Genomic DNA, 18,754 nt, shown 5'->3' with positions numbered 1-18,754 from the left:
CTTCTCTGGTGGAATACACAAGTTCTATGTTTCTTTATCTCTTCACTACAGGAATTAGCCCCCTCCGGGGCGAGGGCTCTGTTCTCTCTAAAAAACCGACGGGCTTGCTGGTCGTAATGGAAGTAATTGGGCCACACTTACCTCCTCTCTCTATGGGCTCACACAGCCTCGGCCCATTGGTCCGTTCGGACCGAAAGAAGAAACGAAGAATTTTTTCTTCTGGGCGCACTTGTAGCCTCAGCCCTCAGCCCCTTCACTCTCTCCGGCACGCAGCTCGTCTCGCCGGCGTCACGGCAGCTCCAGATCCCCAATCCACACCCGCACGGCAGCGAGCCAGCGAGCCATCTGCTCCGCGGGCCATGGCCGGCCGCCGCGAAGGCGAGCACCCGGCGAGCCCGTGGCGACCTGGGGTCCCAGGGGAGGAGGGGGACTCCGGCCCCTTCCCCTCCGCCATCATCCTCGTCGCGCTCGTCGGCGCCACCGCCACCACCGCCGCCGTAAGTCTGCTCCTCCCCTTGCCGTGCCCCCGCCTCTCCCTCGCCCCGGATTCGCGGATACATTACTCGAGCGGTGGTGGCGGCCGTGAGGCCTCCCGAACCCCGATCGATGTGTAGATTCCTAGGCCTCGTCTGTGTTGTGGTTGAGCTGAGCCATTTTGTTATGAGACGATCAGCCACGTGAACTGCTTTTTCCGTTCATTTTTCCGTGTGCAATTATACATTGGCTTCCCTTCGAATTTGTAGGTCGGTCAACTGCGCCGGACGGTCAGATGGTTCTACACTCAGGTACAAAAAGGCGTGTCATTTCTAGCAATCATCGTTAAAGCAGCATTGTCTTGAAGGTGCGTTTGGGGGAAATTGTTGAAATCTTTTTCCTTTGTTGAAATATTTTTCCTTTGATTGAAGCTCAGTAGGTCGGAACCATATGTGTACTGGGAAGATGTACCTCGAACCCGAAGGCCAAATCGGTCCGGTGAAGCCTGGGAACAATATTACCAGAGGATGCGCGAAAGGAATGAGGATCAAAGGGAAAGAGTGGTCAGTGCCCTTCTCACATACGAGAGATAAGAAATGCATTATAAACATTTGGATATTGAAAGTGATGCTGTTGGCCTGTTAACTGTACAGTTAAAAACCATGTTGTTATTATTCAGTTACTTCTTAACTTAGAGCTGAACTTCCATATTTTCAAAAAAAAAAAGAAGATGAACTTCTCAAAAAGCATAAATTTGTATGGCTTATTGGCTTAGAAAAATGTAGGTATAAAGCAGCCAAGGTCATACTAATGCTGATATATGTTGCCTGATAGTGAGCAAGAGTAAATATCCTTGAGTATTTTTTTTTAATTCTGAGAATTCCATCTGTAGAACTTTGACATGAGTACATGACAATATTTTCTTGAGAACTCTAGTAAATAACCATCTTACGAATTGATGTCACTATGTCAGTCATATTTTTTACATTGTATTTGCAATTTGCATACTGGTGATTTGTTCAGCTAATCCTCAGGCAACAGAATAAATTTATGTAGGAACGCATACGGTGCATGCAAGATGTATTTAAAAAGGAGAGAAGTAAATGTCGAGACTATCGAACTTGGGAAAGCCATGGTCCCAACTTTTATCAGCATAGTCAAAGAGATGACCGATACTGGGATGCAGAAGCATTTTATGCCAATCAAAGGACAAATTTCAGATCAATGCCCAGGGAAACTATGAGTTACGCCATGTCACGGCACTATTCTATTTTGGGTCTTGACAGGTCTGTAATAACACCCATTCATGTCAATGAATATCCCATTTATCTGTGAGCTGTATGTGATAATGGCCTAGTTTGTTATGAACCAATATCATTCTTGGTCCCCTTATCCATCTGTTCAGTCAATCGCAATCAAGCATGTTATTAGCAAAGAAGCAGTTGTATCCACTATCCACTTATATGTGGATGTGCACAGATGCAGTTTCTGGTGACCTTATACCTTTGCACTGGGTTAAAAGAAAAGAATCACCCTGCTTTGTAGGGATAATTAACCAGCTGTTCTCAGTCTTTTCACATACAATAAGTTTCATTTCTTTTGCCCTGAAATTGATGCTAACATGCCTTGATGTAGATGTTAAGTGTAGTATTACATATTAGTACATATTCTACTTGGGCCATGGGCCTTATGGGCCAAATATATTGAGACTAATGTACTAATACTCTTAACAGTAGAGAATAGAGATGCTAAGGAAATGATATCATGACGATTGCCTGTAACAGAAGTTGTTTATTTTCATTTCACAGGTCAAGATCAGAGCCATTTTCAGATGCTGAAATCAAGGTGCCTTCTTGTTCCTGGATATTTTGTGTCTAATGAATGTTATAGCTGCAAAACGTGCAATGTGTTCTGTTATAAACTTTGTTGTACTACTCTCCAGTTTTCTCTTGGGACAACTCAAAACTTGAAATTGAGTTAAAATTCACACATTTTAAAGATTGTTCACAGAACTTCTGTAAGTTACTCTCAGCAATACTGAAATGGTAGCTATGAGCATCCTCTTATGTGTTGGATCACTAAATTAGTAGAAGAAATTTTTTACTCTGTATCCAGAAGTAGATAAGCCAGGTAAGCAATTTATGGCTTCACAAGGTGACATTCTTCTGTCTACGCTCTCAATTATCCCCTACTGTGCCAACTCTTAATATCTGAGTGTCCATTAGTCGACTGAAAATTTTGGTTGTACATGTTTTATGTTGTTTTCTTTCATGTCAGATAGCTAAAGCTTTCTAGTAAGCATCTATCTGACTTTCTTGCTTGCTTTATATGACTGCATTTCAGAATGCTTTCAGGAGAAAAGCAATGGAGTATCATCCAGACCAAAACCAAAATAACAAAGGTAGATGCAGTTCCTCGTTTCTCCTCACTCCCTTTATTGAAAGCTAACATATGTTGATCATGAAAATATATGCTCAAAAGCTGCCCCTTTTGTTTTTCTGCAGAGGTTGCTGAGGCAAAATTCAAAGAGGTTATGGATTCTTATGAAGCAATAAAATCAGAACGGCGAAATGCAAATTGCTGATTGTGTTCACAGTTTTTGGGGTGAACAGAAGAGCTGATGTATATATTGCATTTGACGCGACACAAACTATTTCAAGACTATATACCATATGCCTCAGACAAAAAAAATGCAGGCACTGTTGTCCCTGATAATCACTAATAAAACAATGTAGAATAGATTGGTTCCCACTGGTAGAAGACAGAACTTCAGTGTGGCGCTTAACAGGATGAGTGAATGTGCTGACCTTTCTTTTTCTATCTTTTCATTCATGTTGTGGTTCCTGGTTGGAATATGTATCAATAAGATTATACTGGTGCGTCTGTTGTTGCTTAGCATAAACTATACTTCCTCCGGTTTAAATTATAGGTTGTTTTGACTTTTCTGCATCATAGGTTTTGTTATGTATCTGAACATAACCTATATGTAGATGCTTAGCAAAAGATACGTATCTAGAAAAGCTAAAACGACCTATGATTTAAGATGGAGGGAGTATGTCTCAACTGCCATGATGCTCGATGACTTGGATGAATGAACATGACGGGAAGGGGCAGGGCAAGGTCAAGAAGGACCAAATTGTCAATATTCAGTCACTATTTTTAGAGAAGAAAGCAATCGCTTACTCTCTCGATTCCTAAATTCTGCAGAGCAGCTTAGTTTAGTTAAATTCGGCATCCATGGCCGTCTGTGCATGTCACATGACTTGCATCCTGTTTCCCAGCTCCTGACAAGTACATGCAGTTTTCAGGAGATGTTCTGATGTTGTCTGTGTCTGTCCCTCCCTCCCAAAGCAAGCCATTGGCAAATGTAGCAAGGAAACACAGGACTGACAATCTGAATCCAACATGGGGCAGAAAATGATTGCGGTGAGCAAATCTAACTAATGATGAAAAATGGTAGCTTCAATAATGCATCACTGACTGTTCATCCACTCTTTTTAGTTTAGCCACCATTTCCTGTGTGCATGTTCTGCCATCCATGAATGTCAGGTTCTAGAACGGCTACCTGCTGTTCTAGCCTGTGGCATATGTACAAGTACAACTGGGAAGCTGAAGAGTGTAATCACATTGGTGAAGCTGATGTACTGCACTAGACACAGCTGGATATCAGGATATGCATTTGCGCGCGCGCGCACACACACCTGACAATGGTCCTGTCTCCATTTTTTTCCCCCTTTGTTCTTGCCATTATATTTATACTTTGTGAGTTCTTTTGCAGATGCATAATTTGATTTATCACCAGAGAGTTTTTGCTTTATCAGTTTGTACCAAAATTGGAGCCATAGTTTACAACAGTCTCATAGTTTAGTTTAGATCACAAGTAGAGGATGATCAATCAGTTCGATTACTGGAAACATTCCAAGACATCAACCTCGATCGATTCCGGTTAACAAAACATAATGGCACCAGAAAACGATCCGTTGAGTCAACATGCATAGACTGACGTCATCATGGACACATGTGAGAGAGCACTGCTAGTTGTACACTTGTACTTGAACTCCCTTTATTTTTGCAAAACGAGGATGGATGAATCTATGGAATCTATGCAACAAATGTCTTCTTGTGGTTGGTTCATGCTTGTCTGTAAAGCGAAGAGCTCGATCGGTGTGCGTCTGTGAGCCAAAGCTCGACGACGCTCTCTCGGGGTTGCTCGTCTCTTCTTGCACCGACTAATAACTTGCACTAGCAGTATGTACCATGCTCAATGTGAAAGTAACATGGATTATCAGAAAAAAAAGTAGTGTCATGTTTCGTCTCCCAATTAAAACAATAACCTGGCTTCTCATTTGTTGTGAAAAAGAAAACAATGGTAATCCCCAGTGTCTCTGAGGTATCTGGATCCTTAAGCTAAAATCTAGTCGATGCCACATCAAATCTTCGAAGGCTAATTAAAAGGACTAAATATGAGTTAATTATAAAACTAATTACACAGATGGAGGCTAATTCACGAGACGAATCTATTAAGCCTAATTAATCCATGATTAGCACATGTTTACTATAGCATCACATTGTCAAATCATGAACTAATTAGGTTTAATAGATTCATCTCCTGAATTAGCCTACATCTGTGCAATTAATTTTATAATTAATCTATATTTAATATTTTTAATTAATATCTAAACATTTGATGTGACCAGCATAAGCTTTTCTTGCACCATGTGACGAGGGACTAAAATCCAAACACCCAGTCTGCCTGCCTCTACCAGTTGAACTATGAAATGACATTTCACAGGACATCATGATCCACTGTTCCCTGCCGCTGCCAAAAAAAAAAGTAAGTTTCCTCTGTATATTTGCACAGTAACAGGCGCAGTAAAAACTTGTATGCACTGTCCAACTGGCAAGTGGCAGCCGAAGCTAAAGCCTCTGCAGGACAGTGCAGTGGAGTAGAGGCTACAGTACTGTGCTGTGCAGCCATCTTCTCATCACGGGACTGGAAACGCAGTATAGTAGCATAGCAGCAGATGGACGAAGCATGGTGCAGCTACGGCGACAGCTGTAGGAGCCCAGGAGACGGCCGGGAAGGGAGGGCAGGGCAAAGGCGAAGCAAGTGCGCAAGCTGGACTGGCCGTGCGTGGGTGAGGGTGACGCGTCAGGCGAGCGGAGGACCGAGCCAAATTAAAGGGCCTGCAGCTTTCGCCAGGAAATCGCAGGGGAGGGATCGGATAAGCGATTTGCGACGGGTGCACGGGGCCCGGCGGCCGCGGTCATGCCCGGCCTCGCCGGAGGCCGCCGCTTGTTGGTCACCTCTTCTTGGCCGCGAGACACGCGCCGGTCGACGCCGCGCCTGCGCATGCAGCCGCCAACGAACCGACGGCAGGAACAGCGGAGGCTGCGGTCTGCGGAGCAGCCGAGCAAGGAGTACGCACTGCGCGCCGCACGCTCTTTCTTCTGACCGGGAGACATTGTAGGGAAAAAACCATCGCAACTACCATAATTAGGTTTTTTAAAAAAAATTAGCTCATTCATTCATTCAAATAGTATTTTGTTTTAGAGTTTACAATGGCAAGGATAATGCATTACCGGTACAATCTCGTACCCATTCGTTTAAAAAATACATTACTAGTATATAAAATAAGCAGCTTAGTGGTATTTGGATACGATGTGCTAAACTTTAGTAGGATCACATTGAATGTTCGGATGCTAATTAGAAGAACTAAACATGAGCTAATTACAAAACTAATTGCACATATGGAGTCTAATTCGCGAGACAAATCTATTAATGCTAATTAATCCATCATTAGCAAATGGTTACTGTAGCATCACATTGTCAAATCATGGACTAATTAGATTTAATAGATTCGTCTCGCGAATTATACTCCATCTATATTAGTTTTATAATTAAACTATGTTTAATACTCCTAATTAATATAAACATTCGATGTAACAGGTGCTAAAGTTTAGTAGGATGTATCCTCTTGCTCGACCTAGCCAACAAGCGAGCCGGCTTGCACGAACAAAAGCATGGAAATAAAACCATTCGCTGATGTTTTGATGTCAACGATAATAGAACCCGTAATGGATCTGTCTTAGGCAACAGCATTCAATCAAGATCACACAATCGGATTGAAAAAACAACTTGCTGAAACCTTCCACCCAAGCAAGATTGTCGGAAGAAAGAAAAGAAAAAACAATGCCCATCGGTGATCACAGGTCTTTGCTTATGAATAACTTCTCTTTAGAAAAAAAACACATCGTATCGTCAGGAACTTGGGAGCAACCTTCTAACGGGCCTTATGTTTTGCTTTCGTGCAAGTCATAGGGATGGATCACGCAGATTTAAAGAATATTTTTTTCTACTTAAATTCATCGTATAGAACCTTTTTTATATAAGGCGGAGCATTTTCTTTTTTTTTCATTTTACATGGGATTATCTAGGACCATTAAAACTTGACTTACGCATAGCCGGTTCTGAGCTGCATTAGAACAAATTGTACATTCTTATGAAGGTTGAATGTTTTTTTTTGAGATTATGGTAAGCATACAAATATACAATGGAGTAGGTTTAGCGCGGCGCAAAAAACTCGTGACCCTGGTGACGCTGTAGGCGGGATGAGAGTGGAGGTGGCGCTTTTGTCAACTTGTGATGGCACCATGAACAACTGAGAGCAACAATGCTCACCATGGAGAATTGTGTGAGACTCCGGTAAAACCCGTCAGAGTACCGAAATTTGTGTGAGACGGTGGTAAACAGTTAGTGAGTTAGAATAGGCAAAAAGACGAGGAAAGGAAAGCGAAATGTGTAGATTTAGAATGAACGACGAAGTTCTGGAAAGAAAAGAAAAAAAAAGATTGATGAACGACGAAAACGGAGTATGGCATTTGGCACCGCGGTTTACAAGATCCAGCTCATTCTTCTGCCATCCACAACCCTGGCATGCACACGCTCAATGCCTGACGCCAACGCAATTGCCCCAAAAGAAATGGCAGACGCCATCGCCTTAAATCCTTGTCCTCTACTCCTCTCCCTCTCTCTCTCTCTGACGTGTTGAGCAGAGCAGAGCTGTTCCTTGCCCTGTAGGCCTGCCTTCTTCCCCTTTCCCATCTTCACTAGCTAGTCACCTCGTCTCCATCTCCGTCCCCGCATTCTCATCTGCATTGCAGCGTTGAAGCTTGCATTGCATTGCACAAAGAGATTGGCGTTGGAGCTGGGTGAGCTCAAAAGAAGGGGAGCCCCAGGAATAGCGTCGCTCTGTGTGTGTCACTCACTGTGCTCGGCGTTGCTATTTTGGGACAGAGGCGGGGAGCCCGGCAGCGGGGGAGAGGGAGCCGGGTTCTCGGGCCGCCCCGTCGATGGCGCCGTGGAGCGGCTTCTGGGGCGCCAGGGCCGTCCTCGCCGGCGGCGACGCCTACCGCGGCGGCGGCACGCCGGTCGTCGTCAAGATGGAGAATCCCAACTGGTCCATCTCAGAGATCGACGCCGACGACGAAGATGGCTTCTTGGCCGGCTACGGCGCCGGCGGGCGGAGGAGGCGGAGGAGGGGCAAAAACGCCAAGCAGATCACCTGGGTGCTACTCCTCAAGGCGCACCGCGCCGCGGGCTGCCTTGCGTGGCTCGCCTCCTCGGCCGTTGCGCTCGGAGGCGCCGCGCGGCGCCGCGTCGCGGCCGGCCGCACGGACGCCGATGCCGCCGACGCTGAGGAGGAGGTGCCCGCGACCGCGCCAGCGCCCGCGCCGCCTCGGCGTTCCCGGCTCTACGCGTTCATCCGGGCGCTCCTCCTGCTCTCCCTGTTCCTCCTCGCCGTCGAGCTCGCCGCCCACGCCAACGGCCGCCGCCTCGCCGCGCCCGCCGCCGTGGCCTTCGGCGCGCTCCACGCGGCGTGGGTGTGCTTCCGCGCCGCCTACGTCGCCCCGCCGCTCCAGCTCCTCGCCGACGCCTGCGTCGTGCTTTTCCTCGTCCAGAGCGCTGACCGCCTCGTCCAGAGCCTCGGCTGCTTCTACATCCACCTCAAGCGCCTCAAGCCCAGGCCCGTCTCGCCGGCATTGCCCGACGCGGAGGACCCCGACGCCGGCTACTACCCCATGGTGCTCGTGCAGATACCAATGTGCAACGAGAAGGAGGTGACAATGCAGCATTTTCCCCACTTGCAATTGCGCCTAAAAATGCAATTTTTCAACCCACAAAAGTTCTAATTCTGATCAACTACTGTTTACTGCTGTTTTCCATTCAGGTGTATCAGCAGTCAATTGCAGCGGTCTGCAATTTGGATTGGCCGAGGTCCAACATCCTGGTGCAGGTGCTGGATGACTCTGATGACCCGATCACACAGGCATTGATCAGAGAGGAGGTAGAGAAGTGGCAGCAGCATGGTGCGCGCATCGTGTACCACCACCGCGTGCTCAGGGAGGGCTACAAGGCCGGCAACCTCAAGTCGGCGATGAGCTGCAGCTATGTGAAGGACTATGAGTATGTGGCAATCTTCGATGCCGATTTCCAGCCTTACCCTGACTTCTTGAAGCGCACCGTGCCGCATTTCAAGGTAGCTTGAGGTGAATTCAGTACTTGAATCATGTGAATTCTGCGAATTATTACGGCCTGTTTGGCAACCACCTATTAAAGTTTAACACCCGTCACATCGGATGTTTGGATGCTAATTAGGAGTATTAAATATAGTCTAATTATAAAACTAATTGCACAGATGGAGTATAATTCGCGAGACGAATCTATTAAGCCTAATTAGTCCATGATTTGACAATGTGGTGCTACAGTAACCATTTGCTAATGATGGATTAATTAGGCTTAATAGATTTATCTCGCGAATTAACACAGGGTTCTGCAATTAGTTTTATAATTAGCTCATGTTTAGTTCTCCTAATTAGCATCCGAACATCCGATGTGACACTGTTAAAATTTAACACCTCGTATCCAAACACCCCCTTAGCATTCTGATGATTGTCATGTGCTGCATTGGTTGGTTGCAGGACAATGAAGAATTGGGGCTAGTGCAAGCGAGATGGTCATTTGTGAACAAGGATGAGAACCTATTAACGCGGTTGCAGAACATTAACCTCTGTTTCCACTTTGAGGTGGAACAACAGGTGAACGGCATGTTCATCAACTTCTTTGGGTTCAATGGCACAGCTGGGGTGTGGAGAATCAAGGCTTTGGAGGATTCAGGGGGCTGGATGGAGCGGACGACGGTCGAAGACATGGACATCGCAGTTCGTGCGCATCTAAAAGGCTGGAAGTTCGTCTTCCTGAATGATGTGGAGGTACCGTAGCATGCCGAATTGCTTGCAAATTGCATGTGCTAGGATCAAAGTGTCTATTCTGAAATATTGTTGTTGAAGAGTTTATTTGATCACTGTGCAGTGCCAATGTGAGTTACCGGAGTCCTATGAGGCTTACAGAAAGCAACAGCATCGGTGGCATTCAGGCCCAATGCAGCTGTTTAGGCTGTGCTTGCCAGACATCATTAGATGCAAGGTATTACCAATCGCTACATTCCTGCTCCATAATTTGTGGTATCATTTGCCACCAAGCTCGCAGATTTGTGCTTTTGAATTTTACTCAGATATATAGTAGCTATATATAATGTGAAATGACGAATGTTTACATATGTATGATTATATGCCTTTGTTTATTTGCTCTCTAGAAAAATGCGCCTTCATTCAACTTTACTGATTAGATCACTATAAATTTCTTGGCAATTTATTTTTTTTATCAAGTTCGTTGAAAATTGTCGCATAAATTTATCGACAAACTTGGTCATCTATTTGCTCTCTAACAAAATAGAAAATGCGCCTTCATTCAAACTTTTTCAGATTATATCGCTATTAAATTTCTTGGCAATTTTTTTATCTACTTCGTTGAAATTGTCATATAAATCTATCGACAAACTTGGTCAAACTTGGCCATCTAGTTCATCTTTGTCCTAATGTTGCCCGATTCTTCTGTGGTTTCAGATCGCCTTCTGGAAGAAGGCCAACCTGATCTTCCTCTTCTTCCTGCTCCGCAAGCTCATCCTGCCCTTCTACTCCTTCACGCTCTTCTGCATCATCCTGCCACTGACAATGTTCGTCCCCGAAGCCGAGCTCCCGGACTGGGTGGTCTGCTACATCCCCGCCCTGATGTCCTTCCTCAATATCCTCCCATCACCTCGATCCTTCCCCTTCATCATTCCCTACCTCCTCTTCGAGAACACCATGTCCGTGACCAAGTTCAACGCCATGGTGTCCGGCCTGTTCCAGCTCGGCAGCGCCTACGAGTGGGTGGTGACCAAGAAATCAGGCCGGTCCTCGGACGGCGACCTCGCCTTGCTGTCACCCAAGGACCACCGCGAGCAGCAGCAGCGGTCGTTGACATCGCCAGTCGCCGCCGGAGCGAGGAAACAGCCGGCGGCGGCGCCTGTGGAGAAGAAGAAGAAGGAGAAGTACAACCGGATTTACAAGAAGGAGCTGGCGCTGTCGCTGCTGCTGCTGACGGCCGCCGCCCGGAGCCTGCTGTCGAAGCAGGGGATGCACTTCTACTTCCTGCTGTTCCAGGGCGTCTCGTTCCTGATGGTCGGCCTCGACCTCATCGGCGAGGACGTGAAATAAAAATCGAATCGTAGGTGGCGTAGAGGGAGACGATGGATGGATGAATGGATCATGGATGTAGATGTAGGTTTGTTCAGGGTTTAGGATCTAGGAACTGAATACGTGCCGGCATGGTGAGGATTGGTCCTCTGAATTCTCTTAGGAGCTGTAGATATAGCTCTCTGTCTCTCTCGATCTCTGTTCTTGGCTTGTAAATTCTCGTAGCTGTTGTTCAGAGGTTAGAATCTCGATTCTTTTGTATGAAGCTGGTGATGGTGCTCAGTCACAGTAGATTTGGTAACCTGATGTGTGTGAGGGTGGTTGTTGGCTGCGTCACCTGCATGCATCGGCATTGCGATTGCACGGGAGGTAGACGATGATGGCCACGAGCTGTGGGTGACGTCGTGACAGGGGCGAGCGGTTGCAGACTTGCAGTTGGAGCTCTGAGCCGTGATGTGCAGTGTGCAGGGGCAGCTGTGGCGGTGGTCGGGTGAGATCATCCGCCTCACATGGACGCGTCAGGTTGTTGGTTGGTTGGTTCGCGGCTGGTACAAGTTCACTCATTCGATGCATTCCCTGTTGAATTCTTCTTCGTGTGTGCAGTTGCTCATGTGCTGCGTACTACTGCTGATGTACCGCTTCTCGAGACTCGATATATAAGTTTTTTTATTGATATATTTAGTAGGTTTTATCTCAAATTTTAAGATAGCATCCAGATGCTCGCGAGAAATTCTCTGGAATTTTGATTGTGCAAGGTGATTCTGTTCTCAATCACTCCACATATTTCCAGTGATTTGTGCAGGATGGGGAAGAAGTGACAAATTTCTGGGATTCTCAATGCACACTCCCATTTTAGCTGTAATTTTGTGGAGTGGTTCAAGATAGCTAAAATTTTTGGAACTTTTGTCAGTGTTTGATGATTTTTTTTAAGGTTGAGAGAAAAGATATATATGCAATTTTCACATGGGCCTGTTCGGCTGAACTTATAAGCCGGTTGAAAAGTTGAAACGACTGATTTGTTGTGCGAGAAAAACACTGTTCGGTGGCTGATAAGCCGGCTGAATAAGCTTAAGCGAACGGGCCTACAATTTTGAGAAATGTCACTCAATAAATTGGTGTTTTTTTCCTGCACAAATCGTCCTATCTTCTTGTTGTCGCCCAGTAGAGCAGACTAATGTTGTCAAATTTAGAAACGGTGTCTTTTTTTTTGATATATTGATATGCAAGGAAATATATCTTATAATATATTTACTGGGCTTATGGTCGTTGACCAGCCCAGTCCAACCAAAAAGGTTTAAGCCTACTCGATGGGCCAGCCCAGTTGAGGCCCAGAAAACATTGCACAACTAATCACACAAACAGACAGGACTTGCTCCTTCAAAAGCCGTTTATCACAGCCCAGTTCACAGTTCAGTGACCGGAAAGTCAAGTATTATGTGATTTTGTCCACAAAAAAAAAGTATTATGTGATTTTAGCAAGAAATAAAATGTTCGCGCAGGTGAATTTCCGATGAGTTTGCATCCAGACCGACATGTCAGTGTCACAAAGGGGAGAAAAAAAGGCCGAAGAACTCGATCAGGCGAGGCAGAGGCACATCATAGTTTGGAGATGTGAATAAGAAGACAGTAGCTAGTGAGCAATCAGCTGTGAGAGGCTATCACATTAGTAATCAGTTTTGGATTATATATTTTGGAGGAGATGCACATCATCTCCGGCCTCCATATTACAAAACCCCTTCTCCTCCGACCCCGTCGCCGTCTCCGTCGCCGGAGCCGGAGAAGAAGGAAACAGCAGAGGCGGCGCCTTGCGTTCTCCTTTTGTAACCTCGAACGATAACCTAGCTTCACTAACCAATCTCCCCATGGCTAATGGCTAACTAATTAACCCGCTACGCTCAACCATCTAGCTAGCTAGCTAAGAACCCTAAATTAACTAAGCGATCAACAAGACCGGTCGGACGGCGACAAGCCGCCGGTCGTCGGACGCGCGCGTCCATGGGTGCCACGGGGAACGCTTACGTGGCGATCGGGAAGAAGTGCATGGCGCGCGCATGGTGGGACCCGCAACCGTGGGCGGATCAGGCGTCGGTCCAGGCGGCGAAGACGGGCATGTGCGCGATGGACACGGCGGCGGCGGCGCCCCTGGCCGACGCCGGGGACGCCCAGGAGCCCAGCGGCATGAGCGGGCTCATCATCGGCTTGTTGTTGGCCGCCTGTTGCTGCTGCTGCTGCGCCGGCGCCGGCGGTTTGGAGAAGAGCATGGAGAGGCCGCCGCCGCGGTCGGGGCTGCCCTCGCGGGAGTTGCCGAGGCTAGTCACCAGCGACGACGCGCTGGACATGGGCATGTGCTGCGCGGCTCCGGCGCCGTGGTGGCCGCCGCCGTCCGCGGCGGTCACCAGGTCGTGGAGCACCGAGAAGGCCTCCGCGCCGGACAGCACGTCGTGGTGGTGGTGGTGGGCGCCGTGGCCGTGCTCCGCGGCGGCCAGCGCTGCGGCCACCTTCCACGTGTCCGCTGCGGCGGCGCTCCCGTTTGCAGCCTGATGCGCCGCCGCCGCCAGCGCCGCGGTCGTGACACCGCCGGCGCCACCGTCGGCGGGGGCGATGGCGGCGACCTCGTCGTCCTTCTTGCGTCGCGCGAGCTCGCCCGGCAGGAGCGTGTTGCTGGCCATGATCTTGTCGACGTCGTAGCGCGTGATGTCGAAGTTGGTGACGGCGTTGAGGCCCCGGAACTTGATGGCGGCGATGTCGTACGCCTCCGCCGCCTCCTCCTGCGTGCCTGCGATGAGCACCATTGTCAGCGATGAGCACACACGAGACACGACGACTCCATGCATAGCTGACGACAGCACGTAGCCACGTCGGCATCATCTTCCATGATCGATCGATGCATGGAGGAATGATCTGAACAGGAGAAATCCATGGGCATGATGGGCGCGGCATGCTGATAGCGGTCAAAAGCTATGGCCTCCCAGCGCGTGCGATCCGCGACAGTGTAAAAACAAGGAGCGTGTCAGCCTTATGCAAAAGCTCCCATCCCCGCCCCCCCCCCTCTCCTCTCTCTCCTCTTTCTCTCTCTAGGAATCACACATGCTGATGCAGGAGGCAGAGGGCCATGCCACAAAGCGAGCACAAGTCTAGAGAGAGAGTGGCATGCAAAAGGAAATGAGAGGAGTAAAGCAGGAAGACATTCTTTGGCAGGGGAAGAGAGAGGCCGGGGCGCCATGATTGGGGGCTAAAGCTTTGCGTTCCCATACGACTAGAGCACGCATGTGTAGGTGAAAATGATGATGGCGACAGACAGGGCTCCGCCTTGTACCCTCCCGCCATGACAGCCTCTGCCCTTGCCCTGCATGCACGGTGCTCAGCTCCATCGCCATGGATCCAGCTGACCTACTGCATCTACCTCTGCATGCTCTCACTCTCTGCATGGCGATCGAGCCGAGCTCATCATGGACTTGACGAGCTACTGAGGCTTTTGCATAACTGAATGAATGAGGATGCAGAGATGATCGAGCAGATGGAACCAAGAACGGGAAGGAGGTTGCATACTGAAGGTGCCGAGGTAGAGGTCCTTGTTGCCGGAGACGCGGCCGATGCGCGCCTGCCACCGCCCGTGCTGGTGGTGCCTGCAATATTTGCATCAACCACAAAGAACAATATGAACAAACCCTCAGTAAATTTCCTACACTTTTTTCAACAGTGTGTGTGCACAAGTGTGTAAACGATTCAGAGTTTTCAGACCTTGTGACTCCTCTGTACATCGACGCGCCCCGTGAGAAACCGCTGCTCTTCCTGCAGTGTACACCCAAATGCCCATCAGTTTCTTCAGATGATCGATCACTATAGTCGCTAGGTCAAACACTCAAAACTGTACACGTTCAGATAATGACCTGCAGGCAGGTGATGTACACAGTATGGTAAAGGGACACGAGCGTATAGTAAGTACCTCCTGAGGTGCGCCACGTACTCCTGCCTCGTCATGTTCTTCATCTCCTCCAGCTCCTCCTGGTAGTCCTCCAGCTGCATTGCACAACCAGCAACCACATTTTTGTTTAGTTTTTTTAATCTTATTTTAAGCACGGCCTCGGGTCAACAGTCAACACTGTCGCTACTACGATTCTACGAAGTTACCATGGCTGTGCCAGGGTAAAAAAGATGAAGAGCTAGCTGAAGCTGAGGTGAAGTAGAGAGTTACCGGGAAGTTGATGTGCGTGGAGGGGCCCCAGTACTTGAGCGCCGCCAGGTCGTAGGCTCTCGCCGCCTTCTCCTCCATGTCGTACCCGCCTAACACAGCCACGGAGTCACACTCAGCCACCGAGAAGTTTTTACCTTACCCAATGCAAGCAACTTTTTTTTTTTTTACCACGTACTACGGCACTCAGAGTGTGCAGATAGAGTGAGTGCCAGCAAAGAGGTGCTTACCGAGATAAACTGCAGCGTGACAGGCAGGTAGCCGTACGTGTAAAATATTCCGTTCCGGTCCCCAGCCACAGCCGTGTTGGTTCACCAAAGACAAACACGCACACCAGTTTTTGATTAGCTACTAATCGCTGGGCTTAACTCGCTAATGACTGTTCTTTTCAAATGTTTACCTTGCCTGCCCTTCCTGGTCTGGCCTTCCTTCTTGCAGCTGTTGTCCCACAGGTGTGCCTCATACCTCCCCGTCCACCTATGCCTGCTTAATTTCATCGAACTCGTCGGATTAATTAGCACGAACACGCGAGTGATTTCAACAGTTTATATGGAGTCGCGTGATATATGGAAAATAGAAGACGCGTGGCGACCAGTACGATGGTACGTGCGTGTATGTGAGCGTCGTTCTTGTAATAAAAAAAACTTAGATGGCACGAAACTAATAACCTAGTAGCTAGTAATGCACGAAAGTTGTCATTTAGTACGTGGCCAGTAGTTAACGATTCGAACACGTACGCTAAGGACGTACGTGCCAGGGATGAGATGAGTCTGAGACTGAGACGAGACGAGGAGAGGGCGATGTGTACCTCGTGACGCCGCGGTACTGCGACGTCCTCTGCCCGAACGTGTCGATGGACTTGCGGTGGTGGACGGGCTGCTTCTGCCCGGCGGCGACGCCGCGCTTCCGGCCGCCGTCCACCATCGCGCCGGCGCCGGCGGCGGCCACCATGCCGTACTCGCCGGGGTGCGCGGTCACGCAGCTCGACAGCGACCCGGAGCTCATGGACAGCGCCAGCGCGTGGTGGTGGTGCTGATGCCCCGCGGCGGCGGCGGAATGCACGCCGCTCTCGGCCGCGCTGGCGCGCGCGGCCACCCAGCTCGCCATCGCCGTCGCGGCGGCCGTGGCCTCGTCGTCAGCCACGAGCGCCGCCGCCGAGGGCCCGCCGTACAGGTCGGCGCACGGCTGCAGGAACCCGTGGTGGTGGCCACCAGTGCCGGCGCCACCGCCGTAGTAGTAGAAGCTGGAGGCGGCGGCGGCGGCGGCGGCGTTGTCCAGGCTCAGCGCCATGGCCTGCGACTGCGCCGCGCCCAAGAAGTCCTCAAGCTTCGGCCCTGCCGACCGACCGATCAATGAATCAATCACACGCATACATGATCGACGAACAATCCAAGAATCCAAGAACTGGATCGGCAGCACAACATACCGTGGTGATCTTGATCGCTTCGCCGGAGCGCCTCCATGATGCAGAGGGAGCCGTCGGACTTGAGCGGCATGGACGCGAGCTGCGGCGTGTAGTACGACGGCGCGCTGGCGGCCACGGCGGCGGCGTCGCCGGCGCCGAGGCCGAGGCCGTAGGCGGCCGCCGCCGCGGTGACGGAAGGGAAGAAGAGGCCGTGTTGCTGCTGTTGCTGGACGTGGTGCTGGTGCTGGTGGTGGTCGTCCATGGCGGAGGCCATGTGAGGCGACAGCGAGAAGCCCAGCCAGCCGCTCGCCGCCGCGTTCGTGCCGTTGCCATTGCTGCTGCTGCTATTATTGGTCATCGTGTGACGAAGCTATATAGCCAGGTAGCAGAAAACAAGACAACTAGTGGGAGCTAGTCGAGGATCGGATTAATAAGCTTGCGGCAATTGCGATCGGGGAGGACCAATCATTGGGGAGCACGCGGTGCAACGGCACGCCCCGCCATTGCCGCGGTGGTCGAGGGGCTTCGATCGAGAGGTTGCTAGCTAGGTGATGAAGCGAGCGGCGGAGTGTGAAGTGGAGAAGAAGTGGGCAAGCGTGCTTGTGCTTGCGTTGCGTGCGCGCGCGTGGCTTTAAAGAAGCAAGGGAGTCCAGCTCCAGCAAAAGGAATGACTTGCTCCCACATTTACACACAACATCCAACCAAAAAAAAAAAAGAGGGGGAGGAGAGGGAGGGAGAAATGCTTGGACTTGGATAGATAACATTCTCTTCACACATGCCTCAGCTCATAGGGATCTGTGTAGCCACTAGCCACCCCTCTCTCTCTCCCTCCCTCTCTAGTCTCTACGATGTTGTCCTTGCCAAAAGTAAAGATCAAGGACATCTCTCTCCAATATATCTCCTTAATGCTCCTTAATATTGATAATTTCTCGTGCATGTGTAATTAGTATAACTAGTCCAAAAACTGTGCTTCCGGACTAATATTTTAAAAGCTATTGTATTTGAAAATTATTTAGAAATTAAACTCCTATCTAATAATTAAAATTATTTACCTACTACTCTTATTTATTCAATACTTTAACATGATACTCATATAGATGTGTACTTATCTTTGTCTAGATGTGGTTGATTTTTAATTAGTAATTACTCTATACACTTTTTTCATCCGCATTCATACTTTTTTCATTTTGTATCGCTGATAATTTGAGTCTACCGATTGATGGACAGATATTTTAATTTTTTATGAGAATTTCTAGAATTTTTCTTTTTTTTAGAGTGTCCACCTAGGATACTAGGTGGCTTCACTTGAGGCTTCAAAAGGATCTTAAGATTAAATTTGTCACAAAAATATTACAATCTTTAGATATAGTTTAAAAAAATTAAAGGCAGCTATCAACATTGCCTATGGAAGACTATATGGATGTCTAAAACATCAAACATTATCCTAAGTCAAAAAATATCTGATACATCAGTACTGAAGGAGTATACTTACGTTCTTCCTTTTTTCTTCAAAAGCGAAAGATGAAAGGAATATGCTGGTTCGCATCACCACCTTTGTCGCCATTATAGTGTTGCTGTGATAGTAGTAGGATGTAGGTATTTAGTAGAGCCACTTTTGTTGTACAAGGCAAAATACTCACTGCACAAGCAGTCACTTCTCAACAGTTGTGGCACTGTGTGCAGGGCCTCCTCAATGCCAGCAATCCAACCAAGTGATCTGGTGAGCTCAGGCCTCAGGATCCAATTCAAAGCATCCTGCTCGACTTTCTTTTTCTGAAAAAAGCAATCCATGTCTCTAGCTACATGTGTGAAATTTATACCTGTACAGGTCTCTTGCTAGGCCCTGCAGCTGCTGCTCTCTCTCTACACTTCTTACCAGGGTACCTGCCTACAACTAACTACAGTATACTGTATACAGAGAGAGAGAGAGAGAGAGAGAGAGAGATCAGAGAGAGAGAGAGAGAGAGGCAATGGCATGATGTGAGATAGAGTCAACTGTTCCTTGATGTCGATCTTTCATGGCAGCAGTGCAAGTAGAAGATCATTCATGCATGTTCACGTACACAGAGGCGTATAAATACAACGGGCAATTCATGATCATATAC

At 48.4% G+C, this 18,754-nt stretch overlaps 3 protein-coding genes across 3 annotated transcripts; 2 read left to right on the top strand and 1 right to left on the bottom strand.

Annotated features, from left to right (window-relative positions):
* The first annotated feature begins 244 nt into the window (after nt 1–244).
* On the top strand, nt 245–3,397 carry LOC101773164. The gene is made up of 7 exons (XM_004955354.4): nt 245–497; nt 744–785; nt 906–1,037; nt 1,531–1,760; nt 2,283–2,319; nt 2,818–2,875; nt 2,979–3,397. The coding sequence occupies exons 1-7, from the start codon at nt 360–362 to the stop codon at nt 3,056–3,058; spliced, it is 717 nt and encodes a 238-aa protein (XP_004955411.1). The 5' UTR covers nt 245–359; the 3' UTR covers nt 3,059–3,397.
* A 4,099-nt stretch (nt 3,398–7,496) lies between these two features.
* LOC101772755 (putative xyloglucan glycosyltransferase 10) lies at nt 7,497–11,353 on the top strand. Its single transcript, XM_004955353.3, has 5 exons — nt 7,497–8,595; nt 8,706–9,014; nt 9,457–9,747; nt 9,848–9,961; nt 10,441–11,353. Exons 1-5 carry the CDS (start codon nt 7,828–7,830, stop codon nt 11,071–11,073), a joined length of 2,115 nt encoding a protein of 704 aa, XP_004955410.1. The 5' UTR covers nt 7,497–7,827; the 3' UTR covers nt 11,074–11,353.
* Nucleotides 11,354–12,715: 1,362 nt separating this feature from the next.
* LOC101772350 (AP2-like ethylene-responsive transcription factor ANT) lies at nt 12,716–17,332 on the bottom strand. Its single transcript, XM_012843847.2, has 9 exons — nt 16,671–17,332; nt 16,053–16,578; nt 15,645–15,727; nt 15,475–15,483; nt 15,248–15,336; nt 14,999–15,072; nt 14,794–14,844; nt 14,602–14,678; nt 12,716–13,828 (listed from the first exon to the last, which is right to left on the bottom strand). The coding sequence occupies exons 1-9, from the start codon at nt 17,005–17,007 to the stop codon at nt 13,131–13,133; spliced, it is 1,944 nt and encodes a 647-aa protein (XP_012699301.1). The 5' UTR covers nt 17,008–17,332; the 3' UTR covers nt 12,716–13,130.
* Nucleotides 17,333–18,754: the final 1,422 nt, after the last annotated feature.

The sequence above is a fragment of the Setaria italica genome, chromosome II (genome assembly GCF_000263155.2).
Source record: "Setaria italica strain Yugu1 chromosome II, Setaria_italica_v2.0, whole genome shotgun sequence".
Classification (NCBI taxonomy): domain Eukaryota; kingdom Viridiplantae; phylum Streptophyta; class Magnoliopsida; order Poales; family Poaceae; genus Setaria; species Setaria italica.
The sequence above is the reverse complement of the archived record's forward strand: the minus strand, read 5'-3'. Positions and strand labels throughout refer to the sequence as shown.